Source organism: Ursus maritimus, unplaced genomic scaffold (genome assembly GCF_017311325.1).
Source record: "Ursus maritimus isolate PB19 unplaced genomic scaffold, ASM1731132v1 scaffold_1, whole genome shotgun sequence".
NCBI lineage: Eukaryota > Metazoa > Chordata > Mammalia > Carnivora > Ursidae > Ursus > Ursus maritimus.
Window position 1 is genome coordinate 64,996,942 of NW_024423343.1, and position 26,565 is coordinate 65,023,506.

Sequence of the window (26,565 nt, forward strand, 5' to 3'; positions counted from 1 at the left end):
AAAATTAAACTTTGTTCAGCTGCTATTGTGTTAATGGGAGTGTTAAATTATACTTAAATAAGCAAAGATTCAGAACCTCATTCTTTGGTTTAAATTAAATTTCACAGCTAGTGTGGACACCAATTAGGATGTCTCCTCTTTTAATCTGTTGGCCATTTGTTGTTGGTACTAAAGGAATAATGATAAAACATTCTTATACAATGAAATATTAACTGCAGCTTTTGAAGAGAATCACACACACACACACACACACACACATTGATATGGGACGATTTTTCGTAGTTAAGTGGAAAAACAGAAGGTGAAAAACATCAGGTATAGTATGCTTCCATTCATATTAAATGAACCAACAAAAAATAAAGAAGCATGAGTATGCATATCTGCTTGTATGCTCATTATACTTTCCGATAATACATTGGAAAAACCTATTAAAGGAAGTTGCCTCTGAGAATCAAACTGAGTGGGAATAATTTTCATTGTATAATACTTGTTTGTATTTTCAAAAAGTGCATTACGTATCTGTGTCTTTTAACCCTGGTTTTGTATTTGAATCACCTTAGGAGCCTTAAAAATTCTTGGCCCCACCCTTCAGAGATTCTGATTTAACAGGTGTGGAGGAGGGTGTGAGCCCTGGTATTTTTAAGAGGGGCTCAGATAATTCTCCATTGTAATTCTGATAACTATGGAGTCAGATTTTATAAGTACATAAAATCTCATGTTCTTTTAATTTACATTTAGAGCTAGTGTATGAATGTAAAAATCATTTAAATTCAAAGATACATAGATATCTCTCAGATAGAGATATATAACTTGAAGATTACGAGTTTAAATACTTTTTTCTCTACCACAAATAAAACCTAGCTTGATAGCATATTATTTTTAGAATTGTATACGTCTGAGATAATTTGACTATATGTTAATGTGATTATTCACCATTAGAAGAGTATTTTCGTATTAGTTTTGGAGCAGCATTTAAGAGTCCAGCTAATTATTATTTTAAAAATTCCTTTCTTGCTAGGATTGCATAGGATGAATGAGGCAAATTAACACTTAGGATATCTTCGTTTCTTTGTAGCTGGAATAAGCTCTGATCATAGCCTTGAAGAGATAGATGAAAAGGAAGAACTCAGTGCAGTGCCTAAAGATGAGGCTGAAAATATTTCTCTGAAGTCACAAGATATTCCTTTTGGATCTACTGATATAATAAATACACTGAAAAATGATCCTGACTCAGTCCTTGGCAATGTTGCTGGAGAGCCCTCACAAAACTCCAAAGAAGAAAAACAAGAAGCTAGAAACACAGATGGACAGTAAGTAGTCTATGTGCTGGAAGTGTTGGTGATGGTTTGTTTAATTAATACTAGTCTCTGAATTATAGGTCTGATATTGTAAACACAAATATAGTAGTCCCTTTAGTTGAGACTCTGTTCACCATCATTATAAGAATGCTTATTAATAAAGTATGCATTTGCATGTTTTGTTTTTAAATAAAATCAAATTTCAACAGTTCTGGTAGCCCTGTGTGAGATAAACCATAGCATGTAGTTAATCTGTATGACTCAAATATGAAAGTATTTGTTTTGTATTGTATGAGTTTTTGCCTATTTTCTGTTTGATCTAAATGAAATATTTAATTTTTAATTTTCAGCAAATGCTTCTCAAGAATTTTCACTGATATATAAAGCAATTCCGCATATTAGATTATGACGTTAAGTTACTAATATTATTTTTACAGTCAACTTTATAATGCAGAGTGTACTTTCCATTGGGTCCTACGAATTGAAGTCTATACTACAGTACACTTATATTGTGTTAGAAATGCCACATCATGAATAAAGATGAAATCAAGTAGGCAAAATAAACCATCTTTATCAAAGTTTTACTGTAATTTGCATGGGATTTTCTCCAGATGAAACCCTTCTATCACTAAAACCAAACCAAACCAAAACAAAACAAAACAAACAACCGTTGAGGTCAGTCCACATCCTGATTTGCCAGAAGTTGGCTTTGCCAGATGCAGGACTTCAATGTTTCATTTTGTTTCCTTTTTCTTCAAAAGACAAATAATAACAAAAAGACACTGTTTTTGGAAAAGTGTCCATTTTACCAAGCTTCTTAGATCCTTCTTTGTAATAGGACCACTCTTTGAAAGCTCATGGTTCATAGGAGCATTTCCTCTCAGTTGTATTTTTTTCCTTGCTATTAAATTTCCAGTATTTGGCAGAAAAAAAGATGATTATTTCAATCCATCTGTCTTTGGAAATTATTGCCTCTTTTTTCATCTGGTGTGTGTGTGTGTGTGCGTGTGTGTGTGTGTTTAAATAGTATCAAAATATAACATACAGTATCCTGTTTTGCAGAGGACCACACATAATGGAATATAACGCAAGCAGTGAAGAGAGGGTAGTTGACAGTGTAAGAAACTTGAAGTCATTGGGCCCAAAGCAGGAGAATGGTGAGTTCCATACACACTAATAGCCAAAGTTTTCATAGCACTTACTATGTGCCAAAGGGCCATTCTTAAAACTTCATATATATTAACTCATTTAATATTGTATATTAACTCATTTACAGGTCTTACTATTTTTAGTTCGACTTTGTGGTTGATTGAACCACAATATTACGTAATTCACCAGAGTCCCCATGATTAGTAAGTAGTGGACCTTGGATTTGAACTCAGGCAATATTATCCTTGTGTGTGCTATTAACTACCGTGTGTACTATTTTTGTTGTTAAATCTTAGAGGTTGTCTAACCTAGATCTTGGATCTTAAAGATGTACACCCTATGCATCTACTTGTGATCTATTTCTCTTTTTTTCTTTTCACTGACTCCCAAGTCCAAACTTGCTTTACTTCATACTCAAGTTGCTTTACTTGGGTGAAACTTGTCAGCATGATTTTTAATCTAATTATGTAATGTTTACATCTAATTATGTAATGTTATTTACCAGTATCTTCCACACCCCCACCCCCAAGTCAAGACAGGTTCTTCTCTTTGTTATAATATATTTCACTCAGTTCTATCTTTAGGGCTATGCTCATTTTTTTTCTTTGCAAGGACTGTAATTTTCCACCTAACTTCACCCACACAACTATCCAAATCCTGCCACTTCACTTATTTTGTTACTTGATTACTAGAAGCCATGTATTTCTCTAAAAGGTCTTGTCTCCTCAACCAGATTGGACAGTCTTTTGGATCAGAGAAATTATATCCAATACTTTGAATTCCTCATAGCATCGAGTAGAATATGACCTCTTGTTGAAATATATAAGTCATCAACTTAAGATTTTTTTGACTTTGGGATGGTGCAAAAGTGATACGCACTCTGTAGAAACTGTATTTTGAATTCTGAGTTTTGGTATTCTCCTGGGCTAGCGATGTCCTGTAGGTTACTCTCGCATGAGCTGGGCAGCTGCAGCTGCGGCTCCCAGTCAGCCCCCCGGGGATAAACAGCAACCATTCTCGTGTTCACTTTCAGTACAGTAGTGAATCAGTTACATGAGATATTACGAAAGAGGCTCTGTGAGAGATGATTGTGCCCAACTGTAGGCTAATGTGTTCTCAGCACATTTAAAGGAGTATAGGCTAAGCTATGATATTCTGTAGCTTAGATGTAGTAAATGCATTTGACTTACCAACATTTTCAAGTTATAATGCACTTATTGGGATGGAACCCCATCATAAGTTGAGGAAGATCTGTACTTAAGGTTGAATTTCAGAAAAATGATACTACACAAATACAAGATGTGAGGAATCTACAATGGTATTTTAAGGAGATATGAAGGAATTCGCTTATGTATCCTCATAGTCCAGTCTGTTACGTTAACATGCAAAACTAGGTGAAGAGTCTTAGAAAACATAGGGATATACATATTCATATTTGGATAAAATGTGGATTATCCCAGTGTCACAAATGAATAGATAGATACAGATAAATGTTTTACATATGTAGTATGTGTTGGTTAATTCGTGTAGGTCTCTGGTTCATTTTCCCCATGGTCAGTACCATCCTGAGATAGAATACTGAGAAGTTCTAAAAGTATGTAATTTCTCTGTCCTTTTCCTTTTCATCTTGATTCAGTTCCTCACAACAGATGCTATGACAACCAATAGAATTTTATTGAGAAATCTTGCTGTTTCCTTCTTTTAAAAATGATAGTCAAATCATTTTTGCTAAGATTGTCGCATCAGGTTAGTGCTAGGGTCACAGGTATATTTCTGCAATAATATTTTTTTATTTACATTTGACTTGCAATGACCTTTGTCGACTCTAGGTGGGTTTTTCCCTACTTTTTAAAATTAAAGTATTTAGGGGCGCCTGGGTGGCTCAGTCATGAAAGCGTCTGCCTTCGGCTCAGGTCATGGGATTGAGTCCCACATCGAGCTCCCTGTTCAGCGGGGAGCCTGCTTCTTTCTCTCCCACTCCCCCTGCTTGTGTTCCCTCTCTCACTCTGTCTTTCTCTGCCAAATAAATAAATAAAATCTTTAAAAAAATTAAATTATTTAGTTGATTTTTAAAATAAATAATTTCTATTATCTTTAAAGTAGTTCTATAGTTTTTTCCTTCTTTTTTTTTACCTATGCAATATACTTGTTTCAGTCATCCTTTTGTCAGATGATTCATTTTGTAGATGTTGTCAGTTTTGATTAGGGAAAGGACTTGATAGCACAAAATCTACTTTTTCCTTCTACTGGCTGTCATTGGAAAATGGCCTAACCATTCACCGACATTTGGTAGTGTCATTATCAGGTATGTATGAGGATGGATTAGCTACTAAATTCAGCAGTGATTCTAGGTTTCCAGGCCTGTCATTGGGAATAATTGTGAGGTTTTGATGAGAAATTCAGAATTAGAGAACAGTGAAAAAATAGACATTTGGAGTTCTAAAACCAATTAGTTAGGGTTTATAGGGAAATGAATTTAAAATATGTTGATTTACTTTGTTTTGGAAAATATTTCTATTGTGTGACTGGGCTATACCTATATTCATTGGAAAATGAGAAATAAGCAAGAGAGAAGGAAATGCATTTAAGTTCATTTCCTGGTACCAGGGACTTTTTTTGGGGGGGGGGCTCATAGCAGTGTTGACAATTGTACTTTTCATATAGATATTAAAAATACTTACAAACCAAGTAAATAAGAGCATAGGCAGAAATGTGTCTTTTTGATGATTCTTAAGCAAATGTGACCTTAATCACAAAAGTTAATAATTATGAGTCATTGAGAGGTCACTTGTATAGACAATAAATATTCTGATAATCAGTTGTATTTTTTTTAGGAAGAATAAAAATGAATTCCATTTAAAAATTAGATATTTAATATAAGAACCTTGCAACATAATGGAAAATATAACAACCATGACCAAAAAAGCCATGCAATTCAGTTGGGGGTACAAAGATGAAGGTATTTTAAAAAATTGTTTGCATACAAATTTCCCTGGCAACATTGTTTTTTTTCTCTTGCATGCATATTTTTTTTCTTTTTTGACAGAGGAACTGTGTAAAAGAGCTCCTGACATTCTGGTCAGTGAACTTGTTATTTATCTTTTAAGTAAGAGTGAGCGGTGATACAGCTCTAGAGAAATACTTGACACCCTTTCGGGCTTGACTCCCGAGGCCCACATTTCACTAGCACTGTGCAAACTACCGTATCTGGAAGGGGAGGCCACAAAGGATTTGGAATATGGGGGTTAGTTGGTCATCCAGGAGAAATACTTCTTTTGGGCATTTGACTAGAGGGACCCAGTATATAAATCACTTCCCTGAGGACTAGACACATGGCGCACTCTCATGGACTTGCGTTTCCTTCCAGATGCCTCATTCCAGTGCTTTGCCATCGGGTTGCTGGCTGGGAACTGCCGCTTGTTAACCTAGACACTGGCTGGTGATTTTTGTTTTCAGAAGATCTGAATTAGAATTAAGAGGAAAAGTAATGCAGGGGAGAGAGAATTGGTTTTCTCTACATGGATTCTGACATGAGAATAGGGTATCTTTTCCCTCAGAGAAAAATCAAAACCCACATGATTGTTTTTATGTGGTTGAAGTCATCCATATTATGACTAAAAACAAAGTCCTCTAAGAGTCTTTAGCAAGGACACCTAATTAACAAGACAATCAACTTAGATTTTGTTTTTACTTTAACTCTTAAAAGTAGTATTTCCGTTGTTTGCCTTAATTAAAACTGGTAACATTTGCTGGGATTATTTCTCTTTTAATGTAAGGTGTGAAATATAAATACACTAGGGTTATAGAAAAAGATTGGATCAAAATAGGAAGAAAAGGAAAAAATATTTTTGCAATTTGTCCATTTCTTTTGTCATTCTTAACACTGACTGAACTATGAAGTCTACCTATCAGGAGAAATGAAGCTATCTTCAAAGGAGTGCTTGTTCTGGGGAATAGCCTATCCAAATTAGCATGTTATATAAATGACATACAAAATATAATACATATTTTCACCTTTTTACATCTGAGGAAACTGGGTTTGGCTCAAAGGGGTTAAGAAACGTGTAAGTCCATCTGGGTTCTAGACTCAGGTTTCTGTGATACCAAAGCCCATGCTGTTTTTCCTAATGCTACTACCTGCTTTTGTATAATTAGTGAGCTGAAAATTATCTGTAGAATTCAAACCAACCTATTTCAGTTTGGGGGAGGCGAGCATTGAAAACTTGAAGTTTTCCTCCTTTGTTCACATTTAACTTGACAATATTTTTTTTCTCTCAGTAGATCAAAATGAAGTAATTGTCATTCCACCGAACACAGAGGATCATATGAAAAATGGAGTGAGGAGAACAGAAATCAATGTAGGAGGTGTTGCCAAAAATAAAAATGTGGACATGGAAGTTGACAGACCATCAAACTATCAGGCACATAAAACTGATACTGCTGAAAATCTTCTGGCTGCTTCCTTAGTACAAGACCAGAAACTGAATCAGCCCAGTGAGGAAAAGACCAAAATGCAAGACGCAGCCATTCAGACGGTCCCTTCCACTGATGGCTTTGATGGGAATCACCGAGATCATAATTTGTCTAATTTCAAAGTTAATGAAAGTGTGCATACTCCAAGTAACAATAAATCAACTCAACACTCATCTTCAAGTCCCCAAGATTCTGTAGATGCCTCAAGGAAATTCAGGAGTCAGGGCCCCCTAAATGTACAGTCAGAAAATCAACTCACCATAAAAGATCCAATGTATACACATGGTAATGATGATCTTTTGCCTCCTATAGATGGAATTGATAAAAATTCAGCTATTTCTCATGTAAAGAATTACCCACTTTATAAACAAGACTATGATCCCAAGCCAAAGCCTTCAAATGAAATCACAAGAGAGTACATACCCAAAATTGGAATGACTACTTATAAAATTGTGCCTCCCAAATCCCTGGAGATAGTAAACAATTGGGAATCAGAAACCACTGGATATAAAGATGATCAAGAGGTACATACTTTAGGAAGAAAGCACACTCATGAGAGTGTGAAAGAAACTGAGATCCAAACAGAAGATCTTGTTATTTCTGAAAGCCCAAAGGAGCCCCAGGCAGACGTTCAACTGAAGCTTACCCCGAGAACAGAGCCTCAGGTGCACAGTGTGGAGAGCTCGCCCCATATCGCCACGGGGAATCCTCTGAAACCTGCACCCAGAATGACGAAAGACGCTGGCACAGCTCCTTTTGTGCCGAATTTGGAAGATATAAACAATATTTTGGAGTCAAAACTTAAATCTCGGGTTTCAAATCCCCAGACCAAACCAAGTTTTTTTTTCTTACAGATGCAAAAGAGAGTTTCAGGTCACTATGTGACATCTGCCGCTGCCAGGAGTGTCCACGTGGCCCCAAACCCCACTCCAAAAGAACTAATAAAGAAAGAGGAGGAAAGGGATGTGCTGCCTCCTCCAGAGCAAACTCTTTCTCCCTTAAGTAAAACAGCTCCATCTCCTCCACAGCCGCATATTCAAAGCCCCGATGATGACCGCAGCAGCCAGAAGCCTACGGAAACCCTGCCTCCTTCCGTAGCTCCGAGACCCGCTCCTCTTCCTGCGAGTCAGTTAGCAGCCCAAAATCTGAAGACTTTGAAAACTTTTGGTGCCCCTAGACCTTACTCGAGCTCTGCGCCGTCCCCCTTTGCCCTTGCGGTCGTGAAACGGTCACAGTCACTCAGCAAAGTGCGCCCGGAGCCCAGCGGCGAGGGTGCGGCCGCCCCGCCTCCACCCGACACAGAAGAAGGGAAGGCTCCTTCTGTACATAAATTTGTGGGCATCCCACAGCCGTGTGTGCGTGATGAGGTAATGTCACATTTTTTAAAAATGAGGGGTTCTAATACAACAGGGTTTAAATGGGGGTTGACAGGCATGTTGGCATGTTTGTTACTTAACTCTGAATTCATACTAATGTAACAGCAAGCTACCACAGGGAGAAAACAGTAGTAACACATAAAATCTGATTATTTACTCTCAGAGTTATTATAATTCATTTAACATGACTGGGTAGTACTATAAATGTCATCATTCTAATAATTGTGTCATTAGCAAATATTGTAATTCGAAGTTTCTTTGCGCATACCTTTGTGTACCGTACTAGTTTATAGTTCTGACTATTTTCCTGTTTTGCTTATCTCAGTTTGTTTACAACTTTTCTGATGTTCTGGTTTCATGTCTTCTCCAATTCCACATAATAGCAAAATAAATAGTTTTAATTATATAGAAATATAAGCAGTATTTAAAAGACTAGATAAAATAACCAGACATTTCTCAACTAGGCATTTTCAATCACATATCCTCAACCCCAATTACCAAAAATTGATACATATAAACAATTTAAACTGAAACCAGAGTTTAAATATATAATTTTCTTAATTTCCCATTTTTGATAATTCAGTGTCAACTTTTCCAGTGACTGGTATGTTGACTAAAATATCATTTAACCACTGTCTAACCTCAATAACTTACATAAAAAGGGACACTTACTGACTTTGTGTTTGGTCAACTAAGTGTTATAATTTGCTAGATTCAAATAGTATAGTCAAAGGAGAGGATGACACTTACAGTATGAATTACAATAATCCACTTGCAATTTTTAAAAAAATATTTTGTGTACCTTTACTCTGATAGTGTTTAAAGAATACTTTCAGATTTGTGTGACAGTTCCAGAAGTATTTTATAGTACTTTTTCAAACATTCCTAGAGTAACAGAAGATTAACTACACTGCCAAGTAGAGATTTTTCCATAATCTCAAAGCAATATTCATCTCAAAAGATATTTCTTCATATATTTCACATTTATGTTTCTTAGCTTTAATGTCAGGAAGAGATGTATGATGTAGAGATTAATTCTTTACTTGGGAACAAAGCCTGTGTTTCTTCTTAGGATGGAATGCCATTCCTAAACAACAGAAGTTTGGTTTAGATAATACAGTTTTTGAGTCATTGCCTGAATTCTGTTTAGTTCATCTTTTGTAAAGATGTTTGGCAGTTTAAAAAAGACATTTTTAAGATTATTTGATAATAGTTTTCAGTTAAATCAGTTACTAAATATTCTTTCCTAAGAAGTTTAATTAAATTTTTGATTCTTAAATTTGGAAATTCCTAATATTAATTTTTAGTCCATGGGAAAATAAAACATGGTCATCATTTAGCCCCTGTGACTTCCAGAAACACAAAATAAGCTGTTACATGTAGCACAGTCATTAATATTCCTTTATTAGAAGATATGTTAGATTCAAGCAATATAAAATTGTCAGTTTGTCCATTTTGTACTGTCAAAAATGATAATTTCACAACCTAATATGTTGTAACTATAAAAAATGTGTTATTTTTTAGTCTAAGGAATTTTTATTATTATTAATTTGGCTCTTCTAGCCAATTCCAGTGGCAAAATCAGCATCATTTGACTCAAAGACAGTAAAATTACCACTGTATTCATAAAGCAAAGAGAGGTACCACTTTTCTTCCTTAGTCTCATAAGTTCAAGAGAAGGGAAAGTAATACCCTCATCTTCCAACTGAGCTCTGGCAGCAGAGATAATTCAGTGGGTAGGGAAACTGAGCTGTCTAAAACACCAGTGTGGCAAATAGTGACTCTTAAAGAATACTGATGATGAAAATTTTTTTAAATGGCTCATTCTTCACTTGGTATTCATATAAATATTTTGCATTTATTTTTATAGGGAAATAACTCTGCACATAATGAACAGAATTCCCAAATACCATCTCCAACTGACTGCCCATCATTCATTCTTAAGAGACAAAGTTCTTTAACATTCCAAAGCTCTGACCCAGAACAGATCCGACAGAGTTTGCTCACTGCAATCCGCTCTGGAGAGGCTGCTGCCAAATTGAAAAGGGTAAGTTTTCTTTATCAGATGGGTGACAGTGGGTCTATTTTCAACATTGTCAAACTAATACTTAGGGGAAATTGTTTTCTGGCTTTTGAATCTGAATAGGGAGGATGCCAGAAGTTACTCTTTGATGTCAAGGGTCATTTTTGAAATATAAGCTGAAAGAGTCCAGAGTCTTACACATACTTAAAAATATGTCCGGTCTATTTTCCACACCATGGGCCAGGTGCAGAACATGGGTTTTGCTCATTATTATATGACTATACATAGAAAGTACCCTGGACTCTGAGTTTATAAATTGTATCAGCACAGTAAGAAAAATTCTTTCAGAAAGAAAATCCCTCCTTATTCCAGAAAAGCTGCACTAGTAATAGGAACCTCCAGTTTTTCAGTCCTAGCTCCCACGGTGATCAAAGTTAACTACCATATGTGGGGGATTGGGTGGGGGCGGGGGTGGGGGGGCACATTGTTTTATAGGTTAAACAAAAAAATGTAGGGAAAATCTAAGGAATTAGATGACATCGCATACAGAAATTCTAGTCTATCATGCCCTGCCCATGTGGCTAGCTCCTTACTAAGGTGCAGGAGAACTTCAGGAGAGGAGGTATACTTCTTTTTGGAGCAAATGCCAAAGAAATGTCCCGGGGAATTATTTGTAGGTGAGTTTCCCCCTCTGTCGCTTTCGTCCACTCAAAGAAGATGGACGTGGTGAAGCCTGGAGCCTGGCATCGTCACTTGGACTTCCCAGAGGCTGTCGTCTCCCTAAATGTCTTTCTTGTTCTCCCCTTAGTTGTCTTGGTTGCAAGTTCCTCAACACCCAAGACAAGAAAAGTACTCATTATTCCCCTGACTCCCTAGGCATTTCGTTTTGTAAATTCCTTCCCTAATCATTTTAGAAGCTATTTAGAGAAGAGTAAGAGACTTGTTGAGCAAAACACTGAGCTCAACAGAAATGAAATCTGCGAAGGGACAGGAATTCTGCAGAGAGAGAAAGAAAGGGGAGGGCATCTCGGGCACATCTCCACGGCTGGCCCTGCCCGCGCTACCACTTTCCTCCCTGTGTTTGAGCAGAGCCATGGGTGACCACTGTTTCACAGAGGGCTTGGCACTCCCAGTTGGCCAAACAGGGAGACAGGGCAAAATACTGCCTGCTGTCAGGAGTGGAGGAAACGTGAAGGGGTAATTCAGGGGATTAGGTTTGAATTTTGTCAGGTATTTGTAGAGTCTGAATTTAGGTGCCAGGTGGCAAAAAAATCCACAAAAAACAAAAACAAAAACAAAAAGTGTAGTTTTCAGTATTAAAAATGGTATTTCACAGGTCATGACATTTATATTTTATGGGGAAATATGCCCATGCAGATATATTGTACATTCTCACTTATGAAAATATTTCTCTTTCTAATCTCGTAAATTCGGGTCGTGTTTCAAATCGGTCACTTCTGATCTAAAGCTTTCTCAGGTCAGTAAACTTGATAAGCATTTTTTAAGCACTAAAGTACTAAACACTGTAGTAGGTACTGAGGAGAGGAAAACGGATAAAATGAAGCCTCTGCCTTCTGGGTGTTCGCAGCCTGGGGCTGAGAAACAGTGGCACATAGGGTCCACGGAGAACCAAGTTAGCTACGCAGAAATTAGTTGCAGTGCCTTCGTACTAAAGTCAGTGGATACAGTAACCCGTTTCAATGGACACATTGCAGAAAACAGTGCATTAAGTTGGGAGTGTCTTTTAGGCCTGCAGAACTGTACAGGCAAGCAGCTGTGTGCTTAGTGTTATGGGCTCTGAATTGGCAGTCTCTTCACTTATAAAACTCCCATTGCTTCCAGAATGAGCTGGATGTGAATCAGCATAGAAAGCAGGCCCTAAATGATGATCCTATAATTGTATCCTGTTTATAACTCACTACTTTAGGTTCTATCGAGGCTAAATTTTCTTTCAGTAGGAGATTATCGATAGCTCTGAGTCTTTACAGTGCCAGTTCGTAAATTTTGTTTAATGAAAATTCCTTACATAATCCATTTTCTTCCACTAAAAATGGACACAGGGTCTAGTAAGGTTAATAATATCCACACTCCATGATCAGTATTTTCACTTCTAATTATATACCCTAAAAAAGGTGTGTGTTGTGTACCGGGACTCACATATAAGAACATTCATGAAATATTGTTTTTAATAGCTCCAAATAAATATAACCTTAATATCCAGAAAGAGGATAAACAGTATCTTCAAAGAACGGACTATCAAATAGCAATAAATTGGGCAAGATGCAGCTAAACACAACAGTGTAAAGACCTGTAAAACTATATATGTGTAAAGTTTGACAGCACGCGTAGGTGGCAATTATTTTTAAAAGCGAGGAAGTAATTATACAAATCATGATAGGGTTACTTCCACAGGGAAAGAAAAGGGGTTGCTGGGGGCTTGTGGGAGCAAGACAGGCACACAATTTAAGAGGGAACCGAAAGTCTAGGTAATCAAGATAAATATTAATGCAGTATTTTTTAAATGTCTAAACGAGAGACATTTAGTGATAGAGAAAATGTCAACATTTTAAATAAAGGCAAGCTCAGTAAGGAGCTGGAAATATTCTTTTCTTGGCCTGGCTAGTAGATCATATATATGTTTGTGTTTGTTTTCATTGGGTTGTTTATTTAAGTTCAGGGCACTTTTCTGTACATGTATTATATTTCAAAAAATATTATATTGCAAAAGGAAGTAGAAATGGATGCAAGAAGGCTCTAATTCCTTGTGATCTTTGCTTAAGTCCCATATTTCTGTCCTGTACTGAACGTTTCTCCTGGTTTGTTTTAAATTCTAACATTTCTTTTATAGAACAGCAGTGAGAGTGCCAAATAAAATCTTCAGTGATTTTGACAGTAGGTTTAGATTGTTCATCAGAAAGTTGGCTCCCGGTTTGCCTGTATTTTGGCACCCAAATGTTCAGTTTAACTCCAGGTACCAACCTGCCTTATGGCTCTGGTTCATACCCGAGTAATTAACCTTCATTATAATAATTGGTTCATATTAGAACAATTATCTAGTTGACTGCTCTGGTGTAAATGTAGTCATGAACATGCCATGTTTTTTCATATTTCTTAAGATTTTTTCTACACCTTACCCCTGTTTGACCCCAGTGCAGTCACAGAGATCTCTTGCCTTCTTGTAAAGTTTTAATAAATCCAGTTCAGTATTTGATAAAATGTGTTTGGTGTTAAGATTTATATGTGAATCAGCAAATTGTTTTCAGAGAATAAGAGCATAAGTAACCTATTATCATTGACGTACATTGATATAAGAACTTCTTTGGCTACTCTTGGTTCTTGTTGATGCTTCAGTTACTAAAGGTCATTACACTATTACAAATAGAATATAGGTTTGTAAAAATAAAGTCTGAAAATAAACTGACAAGTAGTATTTAGTGATTGATATTAACCATTTCCTCAGAATGTAAAATTTATCTTTGGCTACATGGAAATCTGGAAGGAAGAAAAAGCTGGATAAGTCACCCAGAATCTTCCTGGCTTGTTTTATTTGTTTAATTGGTCTGCTTTTTGTTCATATTTCCTTGATTGGAATTTGAACAATCTAAAGGCTTCAGGTTGGCACTTCTTTCTGTATATTTTTAAATTAAAAATAAATGATAGTTTCGTAGTTAACGCTCCTCACAAGAATAAGAAAGCTGCATGAATATTCCTGAAAATTCTTTGAAGTTAAAGGGTAGTCAACCAACAGTTGCTCTTAACAGTAAATTCTTTAATGTTACTTTAAAAAATATCTTTATTGTAAGTGTCATATTCATTATCTAGAAAACTCAAGCAGTACTTTTTTACTTTATAAAAGTTTATAAAAAGTTACCATATTCCATTCAAGAAATAGTCATTGATCTACACAGTGCCAGTCACTAAAATAAACATGCATATAATGTGGCATTAAAATAGACAAGGTTTCTGACCTCGCAGAACTTACGGACTAGTCTATAATGAGGTCTTCTCATGCTTGAAATTTAGTATACGAATTTTTAAATATCAAACAAAATACCATTCCCCTCCCACAGTAACTGCTCATGATAGATTACCGTGAAACCTTCCAGAACACTTTTGTAGTATATAAACATATTTAAATACATACAAAAATAGAATCCTGTAAAACATTCACAAATATCTCTTTGAAGTCTTCCATCTTATTATACACACACACATACACACCCACACATGCATGCGCGCACACACACACACATACACACAGTTCTTCTAAGATTACATAGTATTTGACTCTGTGAATGAACCATGGTTTATTTGTTCCTTATTGATGGACTTTAACTGGATTCTAGTTTTTCCATTCTATAAATGGTGCTACAATAAACATCTCCTACTTGTATTAGAGTCATCAGTGTGTTTTTTAAATGCTTAAAACAAAATTTCTTTTACTTTACAAAGAATTATGAAGACTGCAATTTTGGCAATAATTACAAAAATAATCCCTACACACTGAAACTTTTCAGACCAAAGTTACATAATGAAAAGTAATTACCTGTCTGCTGTTCATTGACTATACTTGGAAAGGAATCCACGGGAATACTGAACAAAATGCAGATGAGCTCTCTTTCCCCTGGTGGCAACTTTTCGTGTTTTGTTGTTGTTGCTTTAATTTCAGGTGGATAGTGTCAACACGGTACTGCATTCTGGATTCTAGACAGTCAAGAAAGCTGATTAGTTTGGATGATAATCTTCATTTAATAAAAGGCAACAAATGAAGCACAAGGAAATCATATCCAAACTAAATTTGCCCATTTTATTTCTCTTTTCACTAACTTACTTGTTGCTAGGCAGAATCTGTGTCCTTTTGTACTTCAGTTTTCTTCTTGTGAGAAGATGATAATGTTTGGTTAAGAGTCTAAACTAGCCAAATTGTAATCTAGAGATTAACCATTTTTCTTAAAATATTGTCATTTTTTATGTATAGTATTTCAAAATATTATACCTATCTACTATCCAGAATGCATATGACTTTTAAAAAAATGTTCTAAATAATTTCAAATTCCAAGCTATTTAGGAAATTCTTAGTGTATTTCATTCACTTACCATTATAGAGACTTTGCCATTGAATTTTGGAATTTAGGAGTTTATTGGAAGAAAAAAACTACTTTTCAATCTGTAATTGTTTGGCATAACAGTCATAGATTTGACTTTTTTAGCCCTTTATATGAAAGCATTTTATTTATTTATTTATTTAAGATTGTATTTATTTGAGAGCAAGAGAACACGAGCAGGGGGAGGGAGAGGGAGAAGCAGATGCCCCACCGAGCAGGGAGCCTGACACAGGTCTGGACCCCGGGATCATGACCTGAGCTGAAGGCAGACACTTAACAGACTGAGCCACCCAGGTGCCCCTATATGAAAGCATTTTAAAAACCAAAGCTGTATTTTCTTATAAATAAGGGGTACCTGGGAGGGGAACTTCAAGTTAATATATGTCATCAGTACAATTTTAGAATTTGCAAAATTCTTTGCTTTGTGAAATTCACTTTATTTTTCTACATTCTCCAAGGCACTTTGGGAGCCAGAATTAATTTAGCAAAAAACGCTCTTCAACAGCTTGGCCTGCAGTCTGTTTGTGCTCTTGTCCTTTGAGTTGATTTGGTAATTTTGTGAAGACTAAGATGTGTTAATGGATTATTTAACTTGTTTGTTGTGGAAATAACAACTCTCTCATTTTTAATTTTATGGTAGAGTGAACATTTCTTCCTGATTATTTGTGGTTTATTGAATAATAAATGCTACATATTCTCATTTACAATTAAGCAGAAGTTAAAATGTGGTAATTGTTGAAAATTAGATAGCTTTCCCATTTTAAATTGATGGGCGCAAAATGTGTTTCTTTCTCTTAGGTTACTGTTCCATCAAATACAATATCTGTGAATGGAAGGTCAAGACTCAGCCCTTCCATGTCCCCTGCTGCCCAGGACGGCCATTAAATGTTGCCTGTTACGATGCACTTCATCACCTCTACTTCGAGAACACCTTCGTCCTAACGGAGAATGTTGGCAAATGTATATTCAGATGTACACTAATATATTGTCTATTAAAGTGTGAGAATTTGTGCTGTGGCTTTTAATGCCAAAAGAAGAATTATAGAATTTATAAGTTATATTTTTGGCCTTTTTTTTTTTTTTTGCCTTAAAAGCTGAATATGCTGCTTTAGAACTTTAAGACAAGGTGTTAATGACTTTCATTTTCTTTCAAATGAGAAGTAGTCACCTTTTGTTGATTTCACTTACACATTCTCTACAATGGTGACTTAGACAAAAGGATAAATTGAGATTCATAGGCTTACATTTGTGTGACACATATGTAGGTAGGCAAACATTTGCTGCCTCAATGTTACAGTTTAATTGGAAATGTTTATAAGTTATATTAAAGTCTGTTTTGGCTGAAAGTATGAGATAGAGAACTAATATCAAGTATATTCGGTTCAACAGTTAATTAAAATGAATCACTTGGTGTGCAAGTCTTATCTTGTGTGTTCTTCATGTAATTACAAAATCAATGTCAAATTTATGGGAAGCTCATAGTATTTTAATATTAACATGGAACTTTTTTTTTAATCTTTAGAACTTAAATTGCACAAGGAGCATTTTAAATATTTTTTTGTATATAATCATGACATTGTTGTCACACAGATATTACACATTTATGTGCCAGAAGCCTTAGAAATCACCTTATGACAATGTTGATCTATTGTGACAATTATTTCTACTTTTGATATGTAGCAGGGAATAAGGGTTAGTCCATGTCCATCCTGGAAAACTTCAAAGGCTACTTGGAGGTTCCAGAAATCCTGGTTTTAATTAAAGTAAAATGATAAAGTCTTTAGTTCAGATGCTAATATTCTAAGTAATATATATTTACATTAGAGCTAAAACTGTTAAGCAAAACAATGCCTAATTTGTTGTCTTATAACTGTACTGGGGTCTAGAGCTCATTCATGTTCTAGTCCTACTTTAAGAATCTAATAGCTCATTTATTCTAAAAGACAAGTTGATGTTACGTTGGTTTTCACTAAAGCTCTTGGGATGTCTGCCTCTTTGGAAAATGTGTTGATTTTTTTCCCCCTGTTTAATAAAAACAAGTTATATATTTAGTTTGTGTCAATCAGCATATTTGTGAATTTCACCTGACGACCTATCTATCAGCCAGTAAACAAAAAGGTCATCATAAGTCCTACCATCCATCAGGGCTCTCTAGTGTACATGTAGGCCCATTTAGACTCCAAAGTGCAGGATCTAAACATACAAAATGCTTAGCAATGGCAGGTGCACATTAAATGTTAAATGTTGCTGCTATTTCCTTAAATCGGACTTGAAGAGACCCTCATATATGGAAACTTAAGTTCTATTATTGTAAACTGTTAGCGAAAGCAGTGACTTTTTATAAAATTATGACTGTCCACTTGGAAAAAAATAAATTTGGATCCCTACTTCAAACCATAAACAAATATATTTGAGTTGTATTAAAGACTATTTTTTTGAAGATTTATTTGAGCGGGAGAGTGACACGGGAGGGGGGCGGCGATAGGGGTGGAGAGAATCCCAAGCAGACTCTGTGCTGAGACAGAGCCTAACGCAGGGCTCAATCTCACAACCCTGAGGTCATGACCTGAGCTGAAATCAAGAGTTGGACACTTAACCAACTATGCCACCCAAGTGCCCCTAAAGACAACTTTTAAAAGTAATATTTTAAAACTTAGATGAATATATTCAAATATATTCAACATTTTTCAGACCTCAGCATGGGAAAAATTAAGTAGGACACAAAGGGACATTCATAAAAGTATAAATGTTAAAATTTAAGACTTATATGTGTACATTAAGTACTATAGAAGTGAAAAAAGCCACAAGAATGTTTTTAATATATATAATTTATTTAAAAAAATTCCTAAAAGTCATGAAACACTACCCAACAGAAATATGCACATTGAAAAAACAAGATTTCTTACAAGGATAAATCTGAAAGGCCAAGAAATAAGGGAAGAATACTGTTCACTAATCAAGGAAATACAGGTTAAGACACAAGGAAGTACTACGTCACACCCATCAGATTAGCCACAGTGTAAGTTTCAAAATAGCAAGTGTTGTCAAGGACAACAAAGCCGTGGAACTCTTTCACTGTTGGTGGGAAAACATACTGGCGCAACTATCAAATTTGCAATATCTAATGAAGATGTATTACCATGTTACCTTAAGTACTTCTGCATGTGCATAAGGAGACATTAACAGTGGGGCTCGTGGCTCAGTGGGTGTGGCATGTGACTCAATCTTGGGGTTGTGAGTTTAAGCCCCGAGCTGGGTATAGAGATTAAAAAATCTTAATAAAAAAAAAAGTCAAGGCAGCCTGTGTACAACAGCAGAAAGGAGTCCTAACCAGCAGTCAACATTAGTACATTCATAGGATAGACTTCTGTACAGCAGTCAAAATGAACAAACCAGGGTTATGCATGTCAACATGGGTGCAGCTCAAAAATGAGCAAAAAAAGCAAGTTGTGCAGCACTGCACGATTTATGACACCAGCTATATAAAATATGCAAAACAATACCATATATTACGGCTGTCTACGTAGGGAAAAAGTACAGTTTTGCTAGTGGGTACCAAGAAATGAAGATTGGATTGGGGAGAGGGACAGGTGACATCAGTTGTGTTTGTATTTATTTTATAGGCTGCAGTTTGAAAACAAGTACATTTGACCCTTGAATAGCATGGGGATTCGGTGTGCCAATCTCCCGCACAGTCGAAAATCCACGTATGACTTTTGACTCCCTCAAATCTTAATAGCCTGTTGACTGGAAGCGTTACAGATAACATCAACATCGACAGTTGATGAGCACATATTTTGTATGTTACATTATTATATACTGCAATTTGACAATAAAGCCAAAGAAAAGAAAATGTTAAAATCATAAGGAAGGGAATATATTTATTCCACGATACCGATAAAAATCTGCATACAGGTGGACCCAGGCAGCTCAAACCCATTTGTTCAAGGGTCAAATGTACTTGGATTACTCCAGATTTTAGCATACTTGAAGTAGTTTATCATTAAGATATTTTTAAAAGATCGCATAGTACATGAACCATTAATACACATACATTCTGAAAAGATTGCCTTATCCTCACTATTTCAGGAGAAAAGCATGCGCTAACCTCTCTACTCAATTGGGAAAGAAATTTGAGACAAATAGTTTTCACCAGCCATATCCTTAAGTAATAGCAGAATAAAGATACAGAAATGATTTAGAACCAATTTTCAATTTTCGTATTTAATTTTTTGCATATAGGCATTTTTCTTTTCCTTTCCCCCATCAGGTTATTTCTTTATAATACATATTTTTAAGTTACCCAGATTCTGTATAAATTATAGGGTATGAAATGAAATACTCTCTTTTCTGTCTCCAGCGCCCCACTCCTTTCTCTAGAGATAACCCCTGTTAATGTTTCGTTTTTGTTAAGATTTTATTTATTTTAGAGAGAGAGAGTGTGCTCGCAAGCATGCGGGTGGGGGAGGAGCAAAGGGGCAGAAGGAGACAGATACTTTCTAGCACACTCCATGCTGAGAGCAGAGCCCAACTCAGAGCTTGATCCCACAATCCTGAGATCATGACCTGCACAGAAACCAAGAGTCAGATGCTTAACCTACTGAGCCACCCATGTGCCCCAAGCACTATTAGTGTTTTGATATAAATCCCTATATAGATATATTTATATCCAATACAATATATTTATACCCAATACATACAGGTATATTTATATCGTGTTTTTGCATTTTCTTTGTTTTTCCTTGCCTATTACTGTTTTTAATATTAAAAAGTCACTCCAATGGAAGTTTATGATTATTCATGAGGAACAATGGAACATGTGCAGCGAGCAAATATATGTAACATACATCCCATGTTCGCTTTGCGGTGGAGACTTAGCATCAGAAAACAGCAAATTTCAGCCCCTGGCGTCAGGAGGGATTACCTTAAGGACAAGGAGAGGCGGCTGTGGGCAATGATGGAGATGCTGTGTAAATTGGATGCGGTCTTGGGCTCCTTACCTCAAATGAGAAATGCAAGGCTTTGCTTGTATCATAGGCTGGAACCAAATCAGTCGACTTTGAGTCCAGGCTTCTGTGGCAACAGCTAGTGGATTTATTAGTGGGGTCTGCAAAGAAACAACAGCTGATTAGGGAGAAACAGTTTTCTGAAAAGCCAGCTTTAAATTTTTTGCTAGTTTCAATCTCATTAACCCTATGGGGCTGGTTTCACTTGTGGAGTTTGCATCAAGCTTTGGGGAACTATGGCCTGCGGGCCAAATCTAGCTGGGCCACTCTCTCACACCATACACAAAGATAAACTCCAAATGGATGAAAGACCTCGATGTGAGACAGGAATCCATCAAAATCATAGAGGAGAACATAGGCTGTAACCTCTCTGACATCAGCCACAGCAACTTCTTTCATGACACATCTCCAAAGGCAAGAGAAACAAAAGAAAAAAAGAACTTGTGGGACTTCATCAAGATAAAAAGTTTCTGCACAGCAAAGGAAACAGTCATCAAAACAAAGAGGCAACCCACAGAATGGGAGAAATATTTGCAAATGAAATTACAGATAAAAGGCTGGTATCCAAGATCTATAAAGAACTTCTCAAATTCAATACAAGAGAAACGAATAATCAAATCAAAAAATGGGCAGAAGATATGAACAGACACTTTTCCAATGAAGACATACAAATGGCTAACAGACACATGAAGAAATGTTCAACATCATTAGCTATCAGGGAAATTCAAATCAAAACCACATTGAGATACCACCTTACGTCAGTCAGAGTGGCAAAAATGGACAAGACAAGAAACAACAAATGTTGGAGAGGATGTTGAGAAAGGGCATCCTTCTTACACTGTTGGTGGGAATGCAAGTTGGTACAGCCACTTTGGAAAACAGTGTGGAGGTCCGTTAAAAAGTTAAAAATGGAGCTACCCTAAGACCCAGCAATTGCACTACTGGGTATTTACCCCAAAGATACAGACATAGTGAACAGAAGGGCCATCTGCACCCCAATGTTCATAGCAGCATTGTCCACAATAGCTAAAACTGTGGAAGGAGCCAAGATGCCCTTCAACAGACGAATGGATAAAGAAGATGCGGTCCGTATATACAATGGAATATTACTCAGCCATCAGAAAGAACGATTACCCAACATTTGCAGTAACATGGACGGGACTGGAGGAGATTATGCTAAGTGAAATAAGTCAGGCAGAGAAAGACAATTATCATATAAGGTTTCACTCATTTATGGAACATGAGGAATAGCAGGGAGATCGGTAGGAGAAGGAAGGGAAGAATGAAGGGGGGGTAAACAGAAGGGGGAATGAACCACGAGAGACTATGGACTCTGGGAAACAAACTGAGGGCTTCAGAGAGGAGGGGGTGGGGGTTTGGGATAGGCTGGTGATGGGTATTAAGGAGGGCACGTATTGCATGGAGCGCTGGGTGTCATACGCAAACAATGAATCATGGAACACTACATTAAAAACTAATGCATGGTGCACTGGGTGTTATATGCAACTAAGGAATCATGGAACTTTACATCAAAAACCAGGGATGTACTGTATGGTGACTAACATAATATAATAAAAAATATTATTATAAAAAAAAGCTAATGATGTATGGTGACTAACATATCGTAATAAAAAATTAAAAAAAAACCAAAACCAAAACCAAACAAAACCAAAAAAGTCACTCTAATATCACTTAGCAAGTTGCCTTTTACACCGGCAATGTTTAGGAAGAACTTTTTGCAGAGAGAGATTTCCCATTCATATTCAATTCATAGTTCTCCTATTTGGTTCTTGCTGTGGTACAGTCACACCCAAAGTCAAAATACCTGGGCTTGAACCACAGGTCCGCCACTTACCAGACACGAGATCTTGAGCAGATTACTCATTTTCTCTGTGCCTCATTTTAACCTCTGAAAAACTGCATTAATACTACACCTTCCTGGAGCGCCTGGGTGGCTCAGTCGGTTAAAGCAGCTGGCTCTTCATTTCAGCTCAGATCATGATCTCAGGGTCCTGGGATTGAGCCCTGTGTCTGGCTCCACACTCAGTCAGGAGTCTGCTTGAGGATTCTCTCTCTCCTTCCTCTGCCTCTGCCCGTCCCCCTGCTTGCACGCACACACGCTCGCTCTCTCTCTCTCTCTCTAAAATAAATAAGTAAATCTTTTAAAAATATAATACACCTTCCTCATGAAATTGGTCATAAGGATTAAATGAATTTAAAGAGTTTGGCACACAATTCATTTTTTAAAGCTACATATATATTTCTTCAAGATTTATTATTTTAGAGAGTGAGAGAACATGTGAGTGGGGGAAGGGGCAGAGGGAGAGAATCTCCGAGCAGACTCCCCGCTGAGTGTAGAGCTGAACTGGGGCGCCACGTGGGGCTCAGTCTCACGAACCATGAGATCATGACCGAATAGAAACCAAGTCAGACACTCAACTGACTGAGCCACAAGGCACCCCTGAAGCTATCTATTTTTAATAATATTAGTGAACAGGTATTATTTGACTAATATACTCCCCATCCTTCTGAAGAGTGCTACCCTCCCTCCCACTTTAAGGCCTGATCTGGCCTTGACCACCAGGCATCGGCAATAGAATCCATACTCTGCCACCTGATCCAAGTCCTTCAATGCCTAAAGTTGCTTGTACTCGAAACCAAAGAGTCCCAACTGATACAGTTAGTTGTCTAGTGCCAGTTCATTTTCTACTCACTACCAGTAGACACAATAAATGTAAAAAGCTGAGAATCACACTCATCATTTTTACTATGTATTGATTCTGATAAATGACTCGAAAGAAAAGAGAACTTGCAGTTAGAAGTCACAATGAAGTTTTCCACGGGCTGAATGCTTTTTTCTTAGATTATTTTTGATGTAAAAATAGCTAATTTGTTTGGTGTGTTAGAGTTTACACATAATTTCTATATTATTTGACCTACACATGGAACAAAAAGTGCACAAAGAGATTATTACTTTACAAAGGTCACAGAAGCGGACACGTGGCAGATTCCCACATGTCTAATTTCCCGCATGCTCTTTCCAATTGCCAAAGTTCACAAATGATGAAGAAAAGGGTGCTGGATTTCAAGGGACACCAACACGGTAAGCTACTTATTGTGGATCTTTAGTTGGTCTTCCTTTTCTCTTCAGTGTTACCACTTTCTTGCAAGTTTTCATTTTTAACACCTCAGACTCTTCATATGGACGGATAGATTTTGTTTATGGCAAGAAAAATGCCACCATGTGCTCCCTCAGAAGAACTCTCCTGACAGGTATTTCGAGAGGAATTGTGAAACATTCTGGTAATTTGTGTAGAGCTGTTGGCATTTCTGCTTCACAAACTGGAGAAATTCATTTGGAAATCTTGCAAATTACTCATCTTGGAGAAAGAGAAGTGCTACATTCCAAACTTATAGTTTTCAAAACAAGCAACCTCTTTACTTTCCAACTGATTCCTGTGTCCCTCCTCACCCTTGCTCCTTGGGGTAGACCGTCGTGGAGGCCCCAGTGCCCTACCTCACCTGCGTCCACACCTTTTGCCGTTCGCACTTTCTCTCACTGAAGAGACAAAGCCCTTTCCCCACCTCTAGAAGTAGATTTTGTGGCTGACGGGAGTGGAAATTGACTGCACCAATGGGGAGACGAGGCATCAAAACTTTGCACGCATTTGCATGCTCTCCTGTGCCCGGAATGTTGCTGCAAGAAAGACATCTCTGAACTAGCTGGATGGTCCTCAGAAGAGAATGAGAGATGCATGGAGCAGAGCTCCCAACTGAGGCCAGCCTAGCGCTTTCAACGGTCAGACCCCCAGAGCTGAGCAACTTCAGCCAAGATCAGAAGGGCCACATGGCCACCCCCTCACCGTCGCTGATGCGTGAGACATAGATGTTACCCGCTAGCTATGCCTCTGAGGTTTCGTGATTGGTGGGTCTACAGAATTAATGTGGCTCTTAAACAAACTCATACATGCATGACTTTAACCCTAATCATAAACTCATTCAGTCCGTTCAGATCCACATACTCTATTTTCCCCAGAGTCCCACAAACTATTTTCTTTCCTAAGTCCAACACAAATATACCTCGGACACTCTAACTTTCAACTAGTTCAAAACAATTCTAGCTTAATCATCCCCTTGTGATGCCGAAATATTTTCTCCCTTTTTCTTTCTCTCTCGTTTTATCTTCAGACCTGTGAGCATAAGAGCCCAAATATCAAGGAGATCCACAGCCCCCTCAAAAACCCTTTGGACTCATCTGTTTCATAGAGTTGCCAGATAAAATACAGATTTCCCAGTGAAATTTGAATTTCAGATAAACAATGGATTACTTCCCTGGATAAGTATGTCCCATGCAACAGTTGGGTTATACTTACACTAAAAAAATTAAAATTAAATTCAAAAAATTTTAAAGATTTATTGATCCATTTTAGAGAGGGGGGAGGAGCAGAGAAAGAGAGAGAGAATCCCAAACAGACTCCCTGTTGAGCACAGAGCCTGATGTGGGGTTCAATGCTAGGACTCTGAGATCTTGAGGACTCTGAGCCGAAATCAAGAGTTGGATGCTTTAACTGACTGAGACACACAGGCACCCCAGAAATTCAAATTTAACTGGATGCCCTGTATCTTTCTTCACTAAATCTGGCAACCCTACTATTTCATGAAAATTTGGGAGGAGTAAATGGAAGAAAGGAGGAACACGCGCCATGTGGGGAAAAGAGAGGAGGCCCAGGCCCAGCTAAGTTAAGAAACCAGGAAGTGGCATTATGGAAAAGAGTAGCCCAAACTTTGCTCTCTTTGATAGCTCGCCATCTGAAACACCCTCCTGTAATGAATGGGGAAAGGTTCATTGAAGAGTTCACAGGGAAGAAACCCTTTGGGTGACTTCTGTTGGTGAGTTTTAGATACCTTCAAATCATCAGGAAATGATACACATTAAGAAGTTCTTCTAATGTCCTCATTAACCTCAGCAGTTGGAACAACTGTTAAATCTAGGTGGGAAGTATATGGATTATAATTATATATGATTTTCACTTTTCCCCCGGTTTTTGAAATTATTAATAATAAAGTTGGGAAATGAATTACTGAGATACTCCTATTAAAGCAACCAGCTGTACTATACACATGTGGGAAAGGAGAGATTGAATTTTTGGTCATTTGCTCCCCTTTCACCAATCAAGAATTTCAGGCAACTCAGGGGAAATGATATAATGCAAGTATTCATCTGACAAGAGCAACTTGCTGTTAGTAAAGTTTATTGAAGAGTTTGATGGTTAAGTGTTAACTATAAAAACATATACTCCAAGATCTGATTGAACACAGCATTCTTTGTATGAGGGAGCAGAGAAGTAAGGACAATAGAATCTGTTAAGTACCATCTATGCATCACTAATCTGCTAGGTGATCTGTGACGTCAGCTGTATCACCCCATTTTACACCCGAGCTTAGAGCCGCTAAGGAGTGTCCTCACCTAGGGTGGTGTTGAGCTTAAAGACAGATATTCGATTCCATGGCCCTCATTTTTTCCACTATGTTCTGCTGCCTTTTTCCAGTCACAAATTTGTGCTTGAACAATCAACCATCACCAATTTTTTTTCTCTGCAACAAGCTACCTCTCATAGAGTATATCCCTAGCCTTTGTCACCTGATCTCTAATGCCTGAAACTGGGAAAAATCAAAATGAAGTGACCAATATTTCTCTGCCATTTTGAAACATGGAGGATGGGTGTAAACTTGTACTCGATGTTGTGACACATCCCCACTAAAGATGAGTTGAGAACCTCACAGAACTGTGAGAGGAACTTTAGAAGATAATGGCCCTTGCCCTCAAGGAGTTTAGAATCTCAGAGAGAGAAGTGGCACAGAAGTAGAAATATGGAGTAATACAATTCAGCAGTGCAGGAGATGTCCCAAAAGAACATCTGGTAGACGGAAGAGGCAGTGAAGGTATTATGAGGTAAAGAGGGACCGTGATCTGGACTTTCAAAGATGGACAGGAGTTGGTAATGTAAATACAGGAACAAAGGTGACCAAGCTGACAATGTGAGCAGAGACTCTGAAAGCGGTAGGCATATGGTGAGTCTTGTTAACAGGGCTTACATTATTCCAGAGTGTTCATCTATTCAGTGAGCATTTGTT

The 26,565-nt window shown here is 37.2% G+C and overlaps 1 protein-coding gene and 1 long non-coding RNA gene across 7 annotated transcripts in view; one reads left to right on the top strand and one right to left on the bottom strand.

The window, feature by feature from the left end:
* COBLL1 (cordon-bleu WH2 repeat protein like 1) overlaps positions 1–17,475 on the top strand; it is a 159,668-nt gene extending 142,193 nt beyond the window's left edge. For 3 of the 5 annotated variants that reach the window (XM_040644464.1, XM_040644478.1, XM_040644481.1), the window contains 5 exons: positions 1,076–1,310; positions 2,361–2,455; positions 6,726–8,287; positions 10,167–10,343; positions 16,223–17,475. In XM_040644464.1, the coding sequence (XP_040500398.1) occupies positions 1,076–1,310; positions 2,361–2,455; positions 6,726–8,287; positions 10,167–10,343; positions 16,223–16,309 (2,156 nt within the window). In that variant the 3' untranslated portion in view covers positions 16,310–17,475. The remainder of the gene's footprint in view (positions 1–1,075; positions 1,311–2,360; positions 2,456–6,725; positions 8,288–10,166; positions 10,344–16,222) is intronic. The other 2 variants (XM_040644470.1, XM_040644491.1) reach the window with 1 other exon arrangement.
* LOC121105874 overlaps positions 14,509–26,565 on the bottom strand; it is a 61,483-nt gene continuing 49,426 nt past the window's right edge. For both annotated transcript variants that reach the window (XR_005838656.1, XR_005838655.1), the window contains 2 exons: positions 20,425–20,531; positions 14,509–15,023 (listed from right to left, as the gene is read on the bottom strand). This is a non-coding gene — a long non-coding RNA (uncharacterized LOC121105874). The remainder of the gene's footprint in view (positions 15,024–20,424; positions 20,532–26,565) is intronic.